The sequence below is a fragment of the Bombina bombina genome, chromosome 3 (genome assembly GCF_027579735.1).
Source record: "Bombina bombina isolate aBomBom1 chromosome 3, aBomBom1.pri, whole genome shotgun sequence".
Taxonomy (NCBI): Eukaryota; Metazoa; Chordata; class Amphibia; order Anura; family Bombinatoridae; genus Bombina; species Bombina bombina.
The window spans coordinates 806,465,473-806,487,495 of record NC_069501.1 but is presented as its reverse complement, the minus strand read 5'-3'; the positions used below and the strand labels follow the sequence as shown (position 1 = coordinate 806,487,495).

The 22,023-nt window shown below is 40.4% G+C and overlaps 1 protein-coding gene across 2 annotated transcripts in view; it reads left to right on the top strand.

The window, feature by feature from the left end:
• Positions 1–14,863, top strand: part of SLC9A7 (solute carrier family 9 member A7) — a 363,606-nt gene extending 348,743 nt beyond the window's left edge. For both annotated transcript variants that reach the window (XM_053707739.1, XM_053707738.1), the window contains one exon: positions 13,870–14,863. In XM_053707739.1, coding sequence (XP_053563714.1) covers positions 13,870–14,118 — 249 coding nt within the window. In that variant the 3' untranslated portion in view covers positions 14,119–14,863. The remainder of the gene's footprint in view (positions 1–13,869) is intronic.
• Positions 14,864–22,023: the final 7,160 nt, after the last annotated feature.

The following is a 22,023-nucleotide window of genomic DNA, read 5'->3' as shown; positions in this document are numbered from 1 at the left end:
GTGTATTTGTCTACCCAGGTGTGATTTTCATATTTGTTTGATTTCATTCACCTCCTCAAATATATTTTAAGATATTTTATAATTTTTTTTAAATGGAAAAAACTTTCCCAAAGCTAGTGTGTATGTATATGTGTATATATATATATATATATATATATATATATATATATATATATATATATATATATATATATATATATATATATATATATATATATCCTATATAATAAAAGGCCAAGTGTGTTTGTCCGAAGCTGTCATGCGCAAGTAGACAGCACAGCACGAGGACAAACACACCTGGCCTTTGAGAGTCCCTAAGTCTCTGCTCTGCAGTGCGAGCAGAAGTGTGCGTGACCGAGCGTGGCCGGGGGCGTGGCCGAGCGTGAAGGGGGCGTGACCGAGCGTGAGGGCTGTGAGGGGGCGTGGCCAAGCGTGAAGGGGCAGGACCAGGCGGCCCGTGAAAGGCTGTGCAGTGAGAGCTCAAAACAGCTCAAAAGAGGGGAGAGAGGGGGTAGGGAAAAGATAAGAAAGGTGAGAGAGAGAGAGATCAAGAGGGGAGATAAAGGGAGCACAAGAGAGGGAGCAAAAGAGAGGGGGGGACAGCAAAAGAGAGGGGGAGGGAGAGCAAAAGAAAGGGGACAGAGAGATCAAAAGAGGGGGGGAAGAGAAAGAGAGGGGGAGGGAGAGAGAGAGAGGGGAGGAGAGAGAGAGAGGGGAGGAGAGAGAGAGAGAGAGGGGGGGGGGGGGAGGAGAGAGAGGGGGGAGGGAGAGAGAGAGGGGGAGGGAGAGAGAGAAGGGGAGGGAGAGAGAGAGAGAAGGGGAGGGAGAGAGAGAAGGGGAGGGAGAGAGAGAAGGGGAGGGAGAGAGAGAAGGGGAGGGAGAGAGAGAAGGGGAGGGAGAGAGAGAAGGGGAGGGAGAGAGAGAGGGGGAGGGAGAGAGAGAGGGGGAGGGAGAGAGAGAGGGGAGGGGGGGGAGAGAGAGGGGAGGGGGAGAGAGGGGGGAGGGGAGAGAGAGGGGGGAGGGGAGGGGGAGTGAGAGAGAGGGGGGAGGGGGAGTGAGAGAGAGAGAGGGGAGAGAGAGAGGGGAGGGGGAGAGAGAGGGGAGGGGGAGAGAGAGGGGGGGAGGGAGAGAGAGAGGGGAGGGGGAGTGAGAGAGAGAGAGAAGGGGGAGATAGAGAGGGAGATAGAAAGGAGAGAGAGGGGGGGGAGAGAGAGAGAGAGGGGGGAGAGAGAAAGGAGAGAGAGGGGGGGAGAAAGAGAGAGAGAGGGGAGAGAGAGAGAGATAGAGGGGAGAGAGCGCAAAAGAGGAGGGGGGAGAGAGAGAGCGCAAAAGAGGGGGGAGAGAGAGTGCGCAAAAGAGGGTGGGATAGAGAGAGCGCAAAAGAGGGGGGGATAGAGAGAGCACAAAAGAGGGGGGGAGAGAGAGAGCGCAAAAGAGAGGGGGAGAGAGAGCGCAAAAGAGAGGGGGAGAGAGAGCTCAAAAGAGAGGGGAGAGAGAGAGTGCATAAGAGGGGGAAGAGAGAGCGCAAAAGAGAGGGGGGGGAGAGATCTCAAAAGAGAGGGGGAAAGCACAAAAGAGAGGGGGTAGAGAGAGCAAAAGAGAGGGGCAGGGAGAGAGCGCAAGGGTTGGGACTGCTGTACCTTGCAAAAAATGGCCCGTGTGAACGGGCTTTAGGACTAGTGTGTATATATATATATATATATATGTGCATGCATATGTCTATGAGTGTGTATACATGTGTGGGTATGTGTGTGTGTGTATATGTAGGGGGTAGAGAGAGCAAAAGAGAGGGGCAGGGAGAGAGCGCAAGGGTTGGGACTGCTGTACCCTGCAAAAAATGGCCCGTGGGAACGGGCTTTAGGACTAGTATGTATATATATATATATATATATATGAGTGTGTATACATGTGTGGGTATGTGTGTGTGTGTGTGTGTGTGTGTATATATATATATATATATATATATATATATATATATATATATATATATATATATATATATATATATATATATATATATATATATATATATATGGGCAAAAACAATTTTTTTTTATTTTTTTTTTAAACCGCGGTTGCCATTTAGATGCGATTTTATTAAAAATTACTAAAATACCTTAATTTTGCATTAAAATTTTGCATTAAAAACATGTTTCTCAGTGTACAAAACACTCTTGGAGCATAGTAGCCATTTCTTAGGTCTTCTGACACAACATTGTCATGTTTTCTTGGATAGTCATTATAACTGTGGTATGATTAACATATGAAGCAGTGTATACATGTAGAAACCTGAAATGTGCTGAATTTATAGCAGTATGATTTGTGTACCAGACAGTATACAGTAAAGGAAAGTCCTGACATCCTGCACTGCCTGTCATATTACATCACACAGCTATTCTATAGTAGCAATACATAACACTAAGAAGACAGTTATATAGTTAGATTACATAATATAAACAAGCGAACTCAAGACGCACAAAGCTAATTGAAAGGAATTTAGCTGGCCAGTTCTTACAACATGTCATTGTCCAATGTCCATCCATGTTTTCTAATGGGCAGTCAGTCTAGCTGTGGTATGAGTAACAAATGAAGCAGTGTGTAATTATGCATGGAGAAACCTAAAAACTGCTGACAAGATTTTTGACTGACTGATTGATTTGATTAAATGATTTTTGAATGATTTGTGTTTTTAAGTCTAGTATTAATTTAGGCCTAGATTTGGAGTTTGGCGGTAGCCGTGAAAACCAGCGTTAGAGGCTCCTAACGCTGGTTTTAGGCTACCTCCGGTATTTGGAGTCGCTCAAAAAAGGGTCTAACGCTCACTTTTCAGCCGCGACTTTTCCATACCGCAGATCCCCTTACGTCATTTGCGTATCCTATCTTTTCAATGGGATCTTTCTAACTCCGGTATTTAGAGTCGTGTCTGAAGTGAGCGTTAGAAATCTAACGACAAAACTCCAGCCGCAGAAAAAAGTCAGTAGTTAAGAGCTTTCTGGGCTAACGCCGGTTCATAAAGCTCTTAACTACTGTACTCTAAAGTACACTAACACCCATAAACTACCTATGTACCCCTAAACCGAGGCCCCCCCCCACATCGCCGCCACTCGATTAAATTTTTTTAACCCCTAATCTGCCGACCGCCACCTACGTTATCCTTATGTACCCCTAATCTGCTGCCCTAACATCGCCGACCCCTATATTATATTTATTAACCCCTAACCTGCCCCCCACAACGTCGCAGCCAGCTACCTACAATAATTAACCCCTAATCTGCCGACCGCAAAGAGCCGCCACCTACATTATAGCTATGTACCCCTAATCTGCTGCCCCTAACACCGCCGACCCCTATATTATATTTATTAACCCCTAATCTGCCCCACTCAACGTCGCCTCCACCTGCCACGTCCGTAAACAACTCTGGTATCGAGAGTTGCAGTTGCGTTAAATATGCTCTACGCTCCTTTTTTGGAGCCTAACGCAGCCTTTCTGTGGACTCTCAATACCAGAGTTATTTTTATGATGCGGCCAGAAAAAAGCCAGCGTTAGCTACGCGGGTCCTTACCGACAAAACTCTAAATCTAGCCGTTAGGTAGTCTAGTCAATGCACACTGCTTCATGTGTCATTTAGCTGAGTGACTATCCAGGAAAACATGGATGTGGCACTGACAAGGTCAATCCTGACATCCTGCACTGCTTGTCATATTACATCACACAGCTATTCTGAAGTAGTAATACATAACACTAAGAAGACAGTTATATAGTTTGATTACATAATACAAACAAGTGAACTCAAGACACACAAAGCTAATTAGCTGGTAGGTTCTTACTACATTGTTCATGTTTTCTAATGGGCAGTCAATCTAGCTGTGGTATGAGTAACAAATGAAGCAGTGTAACTATGCATGTAGAAACCTGAAAACTGCTGACTTGATTTTGGTCTGACTGATTAACTTGATTGATTTTTGAATGATTTGATTGGTTGATGATTTGTGTTTCTAAGTCTAGTAATTTCGGTAGTCAATGCACACTGCTTCATGTGTGTTAGTCATTTAGCTGATTGACTATCCAGGAAAACATGAGGGATGTGGCACTGACAAGGTAAATCCTGCAACCCATTTATGCATTAACTAATAGCAGCAGCACTGCAGCATAGTACAGTAAGAGTACATTTTTTAAATTTAAAAGAGAGAATACAATTTTCAAAACAGTGGAAGTTTGAACCTGGCTGCCCAGGTTATGGCATTTATGGCACAGTTTCTTTCTTCTTCTACATTCATCTATTACTTTTCACTGGGACTGCTGATTGCTTGCATGATTTGCTGCTCAGACACAATGTCTGTCAGCCTGTGGAAGTTAATCTCACCCCTGTGAAGGAGAAAAGGATTTTTAGGACCACAACTGCAGTTTTAGGAGTGTTGTGAAAGTACCTGTGATTCTGTATAGGTGAATGGAGGCAGCAAAGATCAGAATCATGGGTTACAGTTCACTTTTATTATAAGGATAGGAGTGACAATGGCTGAGACCACAGAGCGAATAGCCCCACTCAGTATTGACAAACTGGTTCCCACGATATGACAAAGATGCAATTGCAAAGCAGAAAACGTTAGGAGTTAGTTTCTGTTGAATAATTGGCAGCACAGATACCGGTACAAATAACTCAGGCTAGGATATAGGCAATAGGATATGAGCTGTTTTATGGAACTGAGACTGACAACTAATGTAATTAGGTAGATATATGAGCATTTGAATACGAAGGCATCCTAACTAAAGGTTTGAGACATGTCTGAAGGAGAATACTGATATATTGTAACTTACTGCGGTATTGAAATGAAGGAAGCGCAATTTGAACTTTCTATAGAAGTAATGGGTGAGCGGTGTCCCGGATACAGAGTAGTTCCCCTGCAGGCTCTGAAGATTTGCAGCGTGTGCGATGGCGTGTGATGTCACCGCTTGCCGGTTCCGGTCCTGTGTGTAGTAGAGCAGTGAGCGGCGTCTGTCTCAAAAGTTGCAAGGAAGTTGTAGGTGAGAAGCTGGATTCAACAATCAAGCAATTTGGTATGAGTAGGAGGGAAATTTAAACTGCTTGATGGGGAGGAGTTATGTGAGTGTGAAAAGACACAGCTATACAAAGGATAGAGCAAAGAACTTAGGCAGTCATGACAATGTCCATATCAGACATCACCCTGGCCTTGATGATTGAAATTTTATCCACATTTATGTAGGTTGTCTTGAATCGTGGATCAAGGAATGATGCCATATCTAGCAGATCTTGAGTATCTTCATCTTCATAAATTCTATTTAAATTCATTCTTCATACATATATTAAAGATTGTTGGATTTCAGTGTCTTGTTAAGGTCAGAAAGAATCATCTTCCTCCAGAGCCAGTATCTTTGTGTTTAATAGATGCAGAACTGGTTGGTATCTCTTGTCGAGTGTGTGTATCATTCTTTTGAAGCCTTCTTTACTAACCAATGCAGGCACCATGTCTTCGCATATGGTGATGTCACTGTCCCAGAGGAAGAACTTTTTTTTATTTTCTGCTATGAGATTTTTTTTTTTTAGTGAAAAATTTTCTGCAGTGTTTTTAAGAAGTTGGTGTTGCTGTGTTTGTTGCCCTTACTTGGTGTGCATGAGGACATGTTCATGTACAGCCTGTGTATACACCATATACACACACAAACACACAACATATACACACACACAATATATACACACACACCACACACACCATACACACACACAACATATATACACACACAACATATACACACACACACCCCATATACACACACACACACTATATATATATATATATATATATATATATATATATACACACACACACACCATATATACACACACCCCATATACACACACAACATAAACACACACACACCATATACACACACACACACACACAACATATATACACACACACACACACCCCATAGACACACACACCATATATATATATATATACACACACACACACACACCCCATATACACACACACACCTCACACACACCTCACACACACACCATACACACACAACATACATATATATATATATATATATATATACACACACCCAACATACACACACACACGCCAAATACACACACAACATATACACACAACATATTAAACAATTAAAGAGAGGAACGTATCAAATATTTCCATTGAGATAGAATGGAACACTGACACCTGCAGGCAAAAAAATTTTTTAACTACCACTACCGTTCTTTCTGCAGAGACCCTTCATTTTCTGTGATAAGAACGCAGATTGCACAGTGTTCTGCCTTGGGGGTCACTGTGTTTGCAAATGCCTTTGATTGATTGTTGATGCTCAACTTTAGCTTCACAGCTTGTTTGTGTTTTATTTTCTCTATCAGGGTTATTTTTTTGCCATACATAGTTCAAAGATTTCCTTATGCCACTGTTTAAGGTGCTGGAACAGGTTTGGTGTGTTACTTCGTTTTGCTGCAACACTCGTTCCACAAGTCTTGCAGATTACTTAGTTCTGTTTAACATCATCTTTTCTGAATCCAAAATATTCCCTAGCAACTGACGTTGAATTTTTCTTTGGCACCAACAATTCTTTAGCAACATCATCATTGTTGGACACGGACAGCTCTTCATAACTCATCTTGAATTTTATGTAAAGCGCACCATACAAAATACCAGCTGGCACAAAAAAGTGAGAATTAAAATCCCGGAGTCTACCGCACACACTGCCTGCCAGGATCAGTAGGGTGGCACTGGCAACCATGGCGGCACAATGATAGACAAGAGACCACAGGCTTGCACTTGAATAAAAAGACAGAGAACAATTGAATGGCCTTGATTAATTATGCAGATAGCAGTTAGCTTAGCTCTGACGATGATAGCTTCTTCAAGTTGCAGAGATGACGCAGCGGAAGCAGTCTTCAAAACACTTCCTAAAGATTTTCGAATCCCTATTTTTTTGGGATCAATAATGAGGAGGATGATCTTCTGCACTCTGCAGCAATTAAGACAAGAGACAACAGGCTTGCACTTGAAATTAATTGAATAATATAAAGAAGACAACAATGTGCTTGATGAAGCGGTCACCTTGATTGATGAGAGAATACAACACAGGCGTGCTGCGTTTGAATATAAAGAAGACACAATGGGTTTGATGATGCAGTCACCTTGATTGAAGAGAACACACTCAGGCTTGCTGCACTTGAAGAATACAATGGGCTTGAATTGATGATGCAGTCACCTTGATTGAGAATAGACAAGAGACCACAGGCTTACGCTTGAAATGAATTGAATATAAAGAAGACAACAATGTGCTTGATTAAGCAGTCACCTTGATTGAAGATAACACAGGCTTGTTGCGCTTTAATATAAAGAAGACAACAATGGGATTGGGCTTGATGATGCAATCACCTTGATTGAGAAGAGACAAGAGACCACAGGCTTACACTTGAAATTAATTGAATATAAAGAAGACAACAATGCTTGCTCATCATCATGTTTATTTGAGAGTGATTGAGGCAACAATGGCTTTCACTGGAGGAGACTGACCTTGCAGTTGTAGAATACACTGGCTCTGGAGGACTGACCTTGCTGTTGTCGAAGACGCTGGCTTTGGAGGACTGACCTTGCTGTTGTAGAAGACACTGGCTTTGTATGACTGACCTTGCTGTTGTAGTAGACACAGGCTTGCAGAGTTGCAGTGCACATGTGGGTGACCTTGCTGTTGTAGAAGTAGAAAGTAGGCTGCATGATGTGAATGACCTTGCTGTTGTAGGAGAAGAAGCAGGGTGTGGATGACCTTGCTGTTGTAGAAGAAGAAACAGGCTGCAGAAGGATTTGGATGACCTTGCTGTTGTAGAAGAAGAAAGTAGGCTGCAGGATGTGGATGACCTTGCTGTTGTAGAAGAAGAAACAGGCTGCAGAAGGATGTTGGTGACCTTGCTGTTGTAAAAGAAGAAACAGGCTGCAGAAGGATTTGTATGACCTTGCTGTTGTAGAAGAAGAAACAGGCTGCAGAAGGATTTGGATGACCTTGCTGTTGTAGAAGAAGAAACAGGCTGCAGAAGGATGTTGGTGACCTTGCTGTTGTAGAACAAGAAACAGACTGCAGAAGGATTTTGATGACCTTTCTGTTGTAGAAGAAGAAAGTAGGCTGCAGAAGGATTTGGATAACCTTGCTGTTGTAGAAGAAGAAATAGGCTGCAATCTTTCTGGAACCACAGGCAGTCTTTGCTGTTGGTTGAACAATAACATAAAAGATTTTTAGAATAAGGTGGGTCGGAGGGTGGAAAAAATAGACAACATAGAATAGGGGTGGTCAGGAGAGACAAGTTCTTCTTTAAGACCACAAACACACAGAAACGGTAGTGGACTGGGAGAGACATCAAAGGAAAAAACATAATTTATGTAAGAACTTACCTGATAAAATCATTTCTTTCATACCAGGAGGGGCAAAGTTTCCCAAACCTCAAAATTCCTATAAATACACCCCTCACCACACCCACAAATTAGTTTAACGAATAGCCAAGAAGTGGGGTGATAAGAAAAAAGTGCGAAAGCATAAAAAATAAGGAATTGGAATAATTGTGCTTTATACAAAAAAATCATAACCACCACAAAAAAGGGTGGGCCTCATGGACTCTTGCTAATATGAAAGAAATGAATTTATCAGGTAAGTTCTTACATAAATTATGTTTTCTTTCATGTAATTAGCAAGAGTCCATGAGCTAGTGACGTATGGGATAATGACTACCCAAGATGTGGATCTTTCCACGCAAGAGTCACTAGAGAGGGAGGGATAAAATAAAGACAGCCAATTCCGCTGAAAAATAATCCACACCCAAAATAAAGATTAAATGAAAAAAACTGAAATTATAAGCAGAAGATTCAAACTGAAACAGCTGCCTGAAGTACTTTTCTACCAAAAACAGCTTCAGAAGAAGAAAACACATCAAAATGGTAGAATTTAGTAAAAGTATGCAAAGAAGACCAAGTTGCTGCTTTGCAAATCTTGTAAATCTATTGTGGACATATAATGCTCTTGCTGAACAAAAGGCAGGATAGTCCTTATAGTTACCATCTTGAATGTTGGTATCCTTTCATAACGATTCAATATTTTTAGATCCAGAACTGGTCTGAAGGAATTCTCCTTCTTTGGTACAATGAAGAGATTTGAATAAAACCCCAGCCCCTGTTCCAGAATCTAGATCTGAAACACATTTCAGAAATGCTTGAGCCTTCGCTAGGTTTACTGGGACACAGGAAAGAAAAAATCTCTTTGCAGGAGGCCTTATCTTGAAGCCAATTCTGTACCCTTCTGAAACAATGTTCTGAATCCAGAGATTGTGAACGGAATTGAACCAAATTTCTTTGAAAAAACATAATCTGCCCCCTACCAGCTGAGCTGGAATGGGACTTGGGAGCTGGCTTTGGTTTTCTAAAAGGCTTGGATTTATTCCAGACTGGAGATGGTTTCCAAACTGATACCGCTCCTGAGGATGAAGGATCAGGCTTTCGTTCCTTGTTGTGACGAAAGGAACGAAAACGATTATTAGACCTAAATTTACCTTTAGATTTTTTATCCTGTGGTAAAAAAGTTCCTTTCCCTCCAGTAACAGTTGAGATAATAGAATCCAACTGAGAACCAAATAATTTATTACCCTGGAAAGAAAGAGAAAGCAGAGTAGACTTAGAAGACATATCAGCATTCCAAGTTTTAAGCCATAAAGCTCTTCTAGCTAAGATAGCTAGAGACATATACCTGACATCAACTCTAATGATATCAAAGATGGCATCACATATAAAATTATTAGCATGTTGTAGAAGAATAATAATGCTATGAGAATTATGATCTGTTACTTGTTGCGCTAAAGCTTCTAACCAAAAAGTTGAAGCTGCAGCAACATCCGCTAAAGATATAGCAGGTCTAAGAAGATTACCTGAACACAAGTAAGCTTTTCTTAGAAAGGATTCAATTTTCCTATCTAAAGGATCCTTAAAGGAAGTACCATCTGCCGTAGGAATAGTAGTACGCTTAGCAAGAGTAGAGACAGCCCCATCAACCTTAGGGATTTTGTCCCAAAATTCTAATCTGTCAGATGGCACAGGATATAATTGCTTAAAATGTTTAGAAGGAGTAAAAGAATTACCCAAATTATTCCATTCCCTGGAAATTACTTCAGAAATAGCACCAGGGACAGGAAATACTTCTGGAATAACTACAGGAGATTTAAAAACCTTATCTAAACGTTTAGATTTAGTATCAAGAGGACTAGAATCCTCAATTTCTAATGCAATTAGGACTTTTTAAGTAAAGAACGAATAAATTCCATTTTAAATAAATATGAAGATTTATCAGCATCAACCTCTGAGACAGAATCTTCTGAATCAGATGAACCAATATCAGTATCAGAATGATGATGTTCATTTAAAAATTCATCTGAAAAATGAGAAGTTTTAAAAGACTTTTTACGTTTACTAGAAGGAGGAATAACAGACATAGCCTTCTTAATGGATTTAGAAACAAAATCTCTTATGTTATCAGGAACACTCTGAATATTAGATGTTGACGGAACAGCAACAGGTAATGTAACAGTACTAAAGGAAATATTATCTGCATTAGCAAGTTTGTCATGACAAACAGTACAAACAACAGCTGGAGGAACAGATACCAAAAGTTTACAGCAGATACACTTAGCTTTGGTAGCTCCAGCACCAGGCAGCGATTTTCAACGTGGGACATCTTGCAATATGTAATAGAAAAAACAACATATAAAGCAAAATTGATCAAATTCCTTAAATTACAGTTTCAGGAATGGGAAAAAAATGCCAGTGAATAAGCTTCTAGCAACCAGAAGCACAAAATAATGAGACTTAAATAATGTGGAGACAATAGTGACACCCATATTTTTTTAGCGCCAAAAAAGACGCCCACATTATTTGGCACCTAAATGCTTTTGGCGCCAAAAATGACGCCACATCCGGAACGCCGACACTTTTGGCGCAAAAGAACGTCAAAAATGACGCAACTTCCGGCGACACGTATGACGCCGGAAACAGAAAATAATTTTTGCGCCAAAAAAGTCAGCGCCAAGAATGACGCAATAAAATGAAGCATTTTCAGCCCCCGCGAGCCTAACAGCCCACAGGGAAAATAGTCAAATTTTTAAGGTAAGAAAAAAATGATTTATTCATATGCATTATCCCAAATATGAAACTGACTGTCTGAAATAAGGAACGTTGAACATCCTGAGTCAAGGCAAATAAATGTTTGAATACATATATTTAGAACTTTATATAAAAGTGCCCAACCATAGCTTAGAGTGTCACAGAAAATAAGACTTACTTACCCCAGGACACTCATCTACATGTAGTAGAAAGCCAAACCAGTACTGAAACGAGAATCAGTAGAGGAAATTGTATATATAAGAGTATATCGTCGATCTGAAAAGGGAGGTAAGAGATGAATCTCTACGACCGATAACAGAGAACCTATGAAATAGACCCCGTAGAAGGAGATCACTGCATTCAAATAGGCAATACTCTCCTCACATCCCTCTGACATTCACTGCACGCTGAGAGGAAAACCGGGCTCCAACCTGCTGCGGAGCGCATATCAACGTAGAATCTAGCACAAACTTACTTCACCACCTCCATTGGAGGCAAAGTTTGTAAAACTGATTTGTGGTGTGGTGAGGGGTGTATTTATAGGCATTTTGAGGTTTGGGAAACTTTGCCCCTCCTGGTAGGAATGTATATCCCATACGTCACTAGCTCATGGACTCTTGCTAATTACATGAAAGAAAACACTTTTTTTTATTCATTTAAAGGGACAGTCTACATCAGAATTGTTATTGTTTTAAAAGATGGATTATCCCTTTTTTACCCATTCCCCAGTTTTGCATAACCAACACAGTTATATTTATATATTTTTTACCTCTGTGATTATCTTGTATCTAAGCGTCGGCAAACTGCCCCTTTATTTCAGTTCTTTTGACAGACTTGCAGTTTAGCCAATCAGTGATGGCTCCCAGGTAACTTCACGTGCATGAGCACAGTGTTATCTATATGAAAAACATGAACTAACACCCTCTAGTGGTGAAAAACCTGTTAAAATGCATTCTTAAGAGGCGGCCTTCAAGGTCTAAGAAATTAGCATATGAACCTCCTAGGTTAAGCTTTCAACTAAGAATACCAAGAGAACAAAGAAAAGTTGGTGATAAAAGTAAATTGGAAAATTGTTTAAAATTACATGCCCTATCTGAATCATGAAAGTTTTTTTTGGACTAGACTGTCCCTTTAATTAATTATTTTGGGTTCAACTTCTGAATCAATCAATCAAATTCAAGAGCAATAGAAGAGCATTCAATTTTAAACAACATTCACAATTGAATTGACTTATTATATTATCTTGGCTAATTCTTAAACACAATTGTTTAGGAAATAGGCATACTGCAGGGGCCAGGCTGCTATTTTGTGGCTTCACAATGCACATGGACAGGTTAGGGCATTGCACACCAGACACAATGAATGCAGATTGCACATTTAAGTATGCTATTTTGGGTCACCAGAATGCATAATGATATTTTAATGTTGCAGCACTAGCCTAGTAGCAGCAATGATGAAGAAAACAAAGTGACTTGGATTGCAGATTACAATAAAAAATTATTCAAATTGTCTTTCTTAAAAAAAAAATAAAAAAAAAAATCAATAAATGACTTGCATTGCACTGCAGCAGCATCCATCCATAAAGAATGACAAAATAAAAATTTGATTAAACTAAAATTAATTTTTTGGGAAGATAAATTACATAATAGATCGTTTATGATTATAAAAAATTATTTGATTTATGGTACACTACTGGACTGCAAACTGGTATAATAAGGGTAATGGTAATGTAAATTAAAAATTAACACTCATAATTAGAGGAAAAATATAATAATAAATTATTGTTGTGCTATATTTTTTTTCACTTCACAATACATCCTACAAGCAACCCTTAATGAACATTTATAAATAAAATATATTCAATTTGTAATCAAAGTCAATGTTATGCGTCACACACAGAAGTTAAAACAAAACACACAAAAAAAACAGTAAGGCACTTTAATTGATTTTTACAAGAATACTAACTTTATTGCTCACAACTTTGAGCTGTCCCACCGCTTGACCACCACCACACCACTCCCAGATGACTCTCAGAAGGCCTGTTGCTCCCGAGTCCCCACACACTCTGTCTGCAAACTCTTCCAAAATGTCCGTTTTGCAGGCATTCTGAGGGTCGCACACTAGTCCGCCTCTCATCCTCCCTCTCCACCTCAGTTTTTCAAACCGCAACCGCGAGAAATCGTGCAGCCCTAATATATATATATATATATATATATATATATATATATATATATATATATATATATAAATACACACATAATTATGTGAAATACGTACATATATACTTTCAAAGTCTTTTTCAATTATATATAAAAAATATATTACAATTTGTGAAAATATTTGGTAGAATATGCTAGCAAATTAACAATTTAATTCCAATAAAAATATTGTCCAAAAAATTTAGATAGACCCCATCATTAATGGTGAACAGTCTAAGATGGGGTGGTGAACTTTTTTGAGAGTGTGTGCCCATAATCTTTTAAAACCCTGCATGCCACATGATAAATATACATTTTTTTCCCGACCCATCACCTTCAAGGTCCACTATTCCATGTTAAAACACAAACAAGTCTTATATTATTTTTATTTTAACAATGTGGGGTAATAGAGTGCTTCTATGTTATATAGTAAAATGTATCAAACATATTCGGCAGATTTTAACTCTTATTTAATTTATTTAATTACTTTTTTATAGAACCAAGAGCAATTGAGAGAGGATGATGCAGACTTTATATTAAATGATGGGGATCTCACACTGACCTACGGAGACACAACCATAACTGCTAATGGATCCTCAGGTTCCCATACAGCAACCACAAGCCTTGATGGCAGAAGAACCAAAAGCAGCTCTGAGGAAGCTCTTGAACGTGAGCTTGGAGGAGGAGATTATGAGATAACAAATAGAGGAACACGATTGGTGTTTCCTCTTGAGGAGAATGCATGACCGGTAGATCCAACTTGAGAGAAAGGGAAAAAGACATGCACCCAAAAATGGTGCCAGGAGCATCTCAGGCCCAATGTGGTGAAGAGTAGAGATTCAGTTCACAAGCTAAAAGTATGGCAGTCGTTGTGGTACTGAAAGCAGAAAATACAACACAATGAGTACATCTGTTAATAAGCCTCTCAATTTGGCAGAAAAACACACAAAAACCATAGTCTTTTCCTCTGTATCTGTAAAGAGATAAATGTCAACATCTGGTTACAGAATATTTACCTTGTATTATCCACTACCTATATGAGGTAAATGTGACTGTGTTGCCACTACCATATGTGCAGCTATTTTCACAAGCCGCAAGGAACAAGCTCTGCTAGAAAGTGCTGTTATTTATAAGTGAAAGGCAATTGTCAGTTTGGGAGAAAGTATTATGAACATTTTTTTTATTTTACATTAAAAATGTAGTATGTAACATTGAAAAGCATGAACACAAAATTTTATTTCAGAAAAGACTCTTTCCAAAAGGGAGGTAAAGTTGGTTTCTTTATAAGCATGACAGAAATGTAAAAATTGTATCAAACCAATCTTTTGAAGATCTCCATAAAAAACTGTAAGACTGCATCTTTGGTATTGGTAACATATATATAAATTATTTTATTGGTATTACAGAATAATTAAGAGCAAAAATATGTGCAAAATAAGTTACATTGGTTTGAAAAAGTAAAATATTAAAAATAAACTTAATTGACCCTAATGTATGTTGGAAAAAAAAGCATGTCCTATTCTAGTTTATAGTATAGTTAATCACAGTGCCGTGTCTTCCCAGGACCTTTTTAGTGGGTGCATCACCCAGATGATTTGCATTGACCACCCAGCTAAAATGTTAGCCAATATTAAGCTAAAATTAGCTAACATTAAAAATGTTCAATTTTTATCGCACAAATTATGAATACATTTTGTTGAATTATGCAATTAATTAAATGAATAACAAAATGAAAATACCCACTAATTAGTAGATCATAGGGGCCCAAACAATAATAAAAATAATGCAATACATTTTTTTTAAATAAATAGAATGTTTGATAATATAAGACAAATAGTAAAAGAGTCCACGCTCAGGCTGCTTCACTTCCAATCGTATAGGCAATGATAAGAGATGTTCTAGAAGAACAAGGTAAAAAGGAGTGTCACATAGCGTAATCTTGTAAAGTTAAAACATGTAAAATTCAGAGAAGAAAACTAGGATGGCACCAAAAGCAATGGTGCAATAAGCGTAGCCTGGTATTCTCAGCCTCCAGCTGGCAATCCAGTGAACTGCTCGCTGCATAAAGTGTACTGCAACAGGCTGTTTTCTTTATGCTGTTCCCTTTGGCAAACGTCCAGGGGGTTCTACAAGAGATACACTCAAACCATGAATACAAAATGCACATTAGACCACCACTGCACAAAGGAATACAGGGGTATGAAGCTTAATGTACATGGGGGCCACTGGTAAAGTGTGTTTTTCCCGCTGTGACCGCTTACTCTGGAAGTGTATATACACAGTCATCTATATCTTGTGAATGCCAAGTAAAGTGATTGTGGAACAGTATTAAAGCGTAAAAAGGGCATTTATCCAAGCAGTGCATGGTGGGAGTCTACATTGGACAATGCATGCTTGTCTTTATAGTTATCTTCTGAGTTCCTGTGTAAAACATAAACTAGTTACACCGCTTAAAAGCCTTAAAAAAAAAATAATAATGGTCCCTATTCAATGATTTACCTGATAAACAAGAGAGGGCCGGATGAAAGTATCTTGAGGGCCGGTACTTTGAGACCACTGCTGTAAAAGAATATGTATTTGTAACGCATTTCTCAGTCTGCTCACTGTTTCATCAGACCTGATTGTTTTTGGTGCTATCTTAAAGTGTGAGCCCTTTTCATCTCTATCTTTCACATATTTTAACTTTTACAAGATGAGGCTATGTGGTGCCCCTTTTTTCCTTATTTCTTCTAAATTATGCAATTCATTTTGTGTTTTGGATAGCACAAAATTATATATTAGAAAATATTACACTGCCCCGTCCCGGGTACTTCATAATGCCACCCGGCTGGCAACATTTTCTGTGGAAAACACTGTCGCATATGAGGAAAAATCTATTAAAGACACAGTACTACATTTCATATTACATTAGTAACACTGAGTAAAACAGAAGTACCTTAAAGGGACATTAAACACCATGGTAATTATAACATATTAGGTAATATTTTTTTGCTATTAATTAACATATTTGGTGAGTGTGAAAAAATTAAGAATTATCTCATGTTGTCCAAAATGTTAATTCTAGTAGCATTTGATACACAAACCAGTGCATCTCAAATTCTATACAAAGCATTTCTTCAGTACAGCTGCATTTGCAAACATTGGTCCCAGTATAATTTAATATTTTAAAAGATGAATTTACTGCAACCTGCAGTACATATGGCCTTACCTTGTGTGCCCTCACATTTCCCAACAGCACATTCTACAACTGGCATTGATGCCACCACTTGTATTTGTAGCATGCATTACCTATGGCTTTATGCTCTGTATCCATAGTTCACTTTTATCACAGTAGTAGTGGCTAATTCCATCTTAATGACAGGAGAGTCCACTGCTTCATTCATTGCTTGTGGGAATTAAGAACCTGGCCACCAGGAGGCAAAGTCACCCCAGCCAAAGGCTTAAATACCTCCCCCACTCCCCTCGTCCCCCAGTCATTCTTTGCCTTTCGTCACAGGAGGTTCGCAGAGAAGTGTCAGAAGATTCAGAGTAGTCTCTTATGGAGGGTAGTACTCTTCGAAATGGGGCTGGAGTTTTAAGTAGTCCTGTCAGCCTTTCAGTGAGAGCATGGGTGAATGTTAGAGTCCGGAGATGCAGGGAGAGTCTTTCTGCGAAACCATCCCAACTCAATATAACAGCTCCATTAGCAATCAGCATTGACGAGTTTCGCTGCCTGCTTTTCTTCTCTCAAGTCCATGTCAGGAGCGATGCTACTACCCTGTCACACTTGAAGGACCGTGTTCCTGTTCCAACGGTGTTGATTCTGGTAAGATCATTTCATTTATATATATATTTTATAACGCAAGAAGACAGGGTCACAGTGTGGCTCCTTTTATCTTTATAGAATCTAGGGTAATAGCCTCGGAAGTGGGCTGTTGAACAGGGGGGATATTATTATGCACAATATATGTTTTTCTACTGCATTTGTGTGAGATGAGGCTCCGTCAATGTGGAACACAGTTCATTAGCGAGAGATTGAGGCGGGATTTTTTGGCGCATCCTCCTCTCAAGTGCAGGGGCGGTCCTGCATGGCACTCCATGTGACCGGGTGTGGCCTCTGCAACTTCCTCTTTCTCGACCTGCGTTCGCATAAAACGAAAGCTGTTTCTTGTAGTCCAAGTCATAGGAGGTGGTGAGTGCCCCGGCCATTGGGATATAAAGGTGCCATTTATTTTTTATCCAGTCTGTAATAAAGGCGCAAGCTATGGAGGACTCTGATATGTTAGAGGATACTCCCTTTTTATCCAAACCCATTAACTGTGTATATTGTGAGGAGGTTCCAGTCGAACCGCCTACACAACTCTGTTCCACATGCTTTGACAATATTGCTATTTACAAAAAGAATAAGGTATTTAGTACGACTGAGCCGTCCACCTCTGAGGGCTCCCCACCCCACGAGGTGCCGTTCTCTGCAATCATCTCCGATAACACAAGGAGTTCCCCGGCGCCTTACTAATCCTCCTGCAGAAGGGGTGCTTTGGCCTCCAGACTTCGCCGATCAATTACAGACGGCGGTTTCTGCAGCCATTAATATGATGCCTTGCCATACTAAGCGGAAGGTACAGCACTGCTATCTGTCTCAGGGGTCTTCGACTCCGCTGGATGTGACAGATTATCCGCTGAGGAGGACAACTCCGACTTATCAGAGGATGTCGCTTCTGGGTCGGAATCGGCTACGTCTAGGCCTCCGTCTGCGGAGGAGCCAGATTTCAAATTTAAGATGGAGCATTTGCGCTTTCTGCTGAAAGAGGTGCTTGCTACGTTGGAGGTTCCCGGAACCGAAACTACCGGAGGAACCTTCGATCCCTAAACTGGATAGGGTTTATGAGGTCAGGGTAGTACCCCAGGCCTTCCTGGTTCCAGTCAAAATGGCTAACATTATTAAGAATGAATGGGAGAAACTTGGTTCACCCTTTTCCCCCCCCTCTTCTTCTTTTAAAAAGCTTTTCCCCGTTCCGGATGTGCAGCTTGAACTGTGGGGAACTGTCGCTCAGGTGGATGGTGCTATCTCCACGCTTGCTAAGAGAACGACTATTCTGCTAGAGGATAGCTCCTCTTTCAAGGAACCCATGGATAAAAAGATGGAGTCCATGCTGCGGGAAGATATTCCTACTCAAGGGGTTCATTTTTCAACCGGCGGCAGCGGTCACTGCGGTGGCTGGTGCGCCTACCTACTGGTGTGACACTCTATCAGCTATGGTCGAGGTGGAGACTTCTCTTGATGAAATTCTAGAATGAATCAAGGCCTTAAGAGTGGTGCATTCGTTCATTTGTTATGCTAACATGCAGATTATTAACCTGAATGCTAAGACGTCAGGTTTTTCTGTTTTAGCCCGCAGGCTCTGTGGCTAAAGTCGGGGTCTGCGGACATGACTTCTAAGTCTCGCTTGCTTTCCCTCCCGTTCAAGGGGAAGATTTTGTTTGGCCCAGGCCTGGATTCTATCATATCTACAGTAACGGGTGGCAAGGGTGCCTTCTTGCCTCCAGGATAAGAAGGCTAAAACTAAGGGATCTACTTTTCGTCCCTTTTGTGTGGACAAGTCTCAGCACCAGCAGCCTGCCGCAAAGTCGGAGCAATCCAAGGGATCTTGGAAGCCAGCTAACTCTTGGAACAAGTCCAAGCAGAATAAGAAGCCTGCCAAATCAAAATCGTCATGAAGGGGCGGCCCACGGTCCGTCTTCGGATCATGTAGGGGGCAAACTCTCTTTTTGCGGAGACCTGGAGAAGAGATGTTATAGACCCTTGGGTTCTGGAGGTCATATCCCAGGGTTACAGGATAGGTTTCAAGTCTTATCCGCCCAGAGGCAGATTCCTCCTGTCAAACATAGAACAGAAAAGATAGATGCCTTCCTGGGGTGTGTGAGGGATCTCTCATCTCTCGGAGTAATCTTCCCAGTCCCTCCGGCAGAAAGAGGCCTGGGGTATTTTTCAAACCTTTTCGTGGTCCCAAAGAAGGAGGGCACGTTCTGTCCAATTCTGGACCTAAAGGCCCTAAACAAATTTTTAACAATGTAGCAGCGGTAAAAGACTGCGCCCGGATAAAAACCAAGCTCACTATAAAGAGACCTCCTAACAACAGGGTCCAACAGAGTAATGGGAATATAGATGGATATATAGGAGCGCCAACGGCTTAAGGTTAATCATGAACTAAAACGTATAATCAAAATAAAGATATTATAGAGTCTAAAAAAAAGTATTTAATTGAAAATAGACTCACCAGGGAAGAATAACAGCCTCCTTATGTACAAAGTCTACACGTTTCGGCCTGTGGATGGGCCTTTTTCAAGACATAAGGAGGAGTTAAAAAATAATAAGCCTTGTAACACATCTATCTACTAATCAGATGTGATTGCTGATAGATTGATTGCCACCAAAAAACAGGAGCATGCACACGCGCATCACGTATGTGACGCCGTCAGTATTTCCGGTTCCGGACAAGTTCTTCCGGTTTTACGGACATACGTCATATCCGGTTCTCCGAAAAGACGTGACTTCCGGTTATGGGATAGTGAACGTGTCCATATTGGATAAGGGCAAATGTTACCTTGGAAGAAGTTTGTGGTTATTAACAAGAGGGTGATAACTATGATAGTCATATAGCCATAAATTACTCTATAATATCTTTGTTTTGATTATACGTTTTAGTTCATGATTAACATTAAGCTGTTGGCGCTCCTATATATCCATCTATATTCCCATTACTCTGTTGGGTCCTGTTGTTAGGAGGTCCCTTTTTAGTGAGCTTGGTTTTTATCCGGGCACAGTCTTTTACCACTGCTACATTGTTAAAATCCTCTTTCTCCTTACAGGTATTGACAGCTGCCAGGATTTAGATATTTAGGGTATTAACCCTCAACTTATGGTTTATATTTACCACTTTAATGGCTGTCAGCCACTGGTTGGCTTAACTTGTTTCTAGCCAATCCCTCTTCTGTGGTTTGATATAATATATGGTCACCGTTATATCTAGCCTTTTAGTCTTGTGAAGAGTGTGCTGGTTTATATATATATATATATATTTCTTTTTACATTCGTATTATTGAGTATTGATATTTTATCTGTCACTATATGACCCCCAATATGTCCCTAAGTAGCCTTAGAGCTGATGTGAGCTCAGACATAAATGTGGCTCTTAATAGAGGAGACAACACTGGGAATAACTCCTAGTCTCGGAAACTAAATATAAAATTTAAATATCATTTCTTAAAAAGTGTCTGGAACTTAATATAGTTCCAAAAGGTCTGACTATAGTTAGACTGTGCTTTCACTCTTAATTTCCAAGAATTCTCTGACAAATGGAATCAAATTATCAATGACACTTCACGAGAACTAATGAAGGTGATAATTAAATACAGACAATTCTTACTAATTAATATTGATGAGGAGATTAAGATTGAGGAAAGCAATATGGATTCTTTTAAGGATTCACAAACATTTAAAGAAAAACAAGATAACTTATACACTAAGATCAATAAATTAAAGGAGGACACTATTGCTAAAAAGACTAAAAAAATGAATAGAGATTTGAACACGGCACAAGAGAGACTAGAGAATAACGCTTCTGTACAGATGACAGAAACAGAATCCAAAATAGATGTGGTCACTAATAGATCTAAGAGAGAAGAATGGACTATACCCATTAATAACTATAAGAAATAGAACTATCCCAATAGACATATGGGGAAAGGAGGTGACAATAAACTGTTCAGACAACAGATCACTCATACACCTAAATACCCTTATGATTCTGATATGAATATGAGAATACACTCTGAACAACATATTGATAATGAACATTACAGAGGTAGGGGGGACAATAGGAATTTTGCCCCATCTGGTCACCACTATAGACACCAACATTATAATGGACCACCCATAAATAGATTTAAAGAAAATCAAAGATATGGAGGCAGGGCCGGCGTTTTGTATTAGGTAGCTTAGGCACCCGCCTTAGGGCGCATCAGCAGGGAGGCGCTAAGAGCGGTGCCGACTGCCTACTATGATTTAAAAAAAATATATATATATTTTAATTTTGAATATCGCTTGCGTGGTGGTCCTGCACCTGCCGCAACTAAACTTATTTTCAGTGTGTGAAGTCAGTGTGTGACGTGTCTGTATCACAGACTCTCAGAGTCATAGTGGAGAGGAGCGGAGGACAGTGGACTGGAGGCGACAAGGCGGAGCTCTCTTGCCTTGCGCAGCTGCTGCGCAGCCTGCCTTCCTGCCAGTGGCTGACTGTCTACCTAGTAGTGACATCACTCAGCCTGAGAGGGAGAGCGGGAGAAATCGTGCAGCAGCAGCACCGCCACCAACCATCCATCTGAGGCTGAGCCCTCAGCCACGTGAGTGAGGTGGTGACTGAGGGAGTCTGCCCGCAGCCCACCACAGTCTCACAGACGACGAGTGAAGAAGACGAGTGAGGACTGGAGCAGGTAGGAAAGGTGCGTGGCACTGTGGTGGCCTGGGCTGGTGGGCGTCTCTGAGGAGGGATCCGGAGGCATTTAGGAAAGGGGGGGAGCTCTGAGGAGGGGTCTGGCTGGAGTGGGCATTTCTACTAGTAGTAGCAATGAATGGTGGGGTGGGGCCCAGTTTATAAATATATTTTATATAT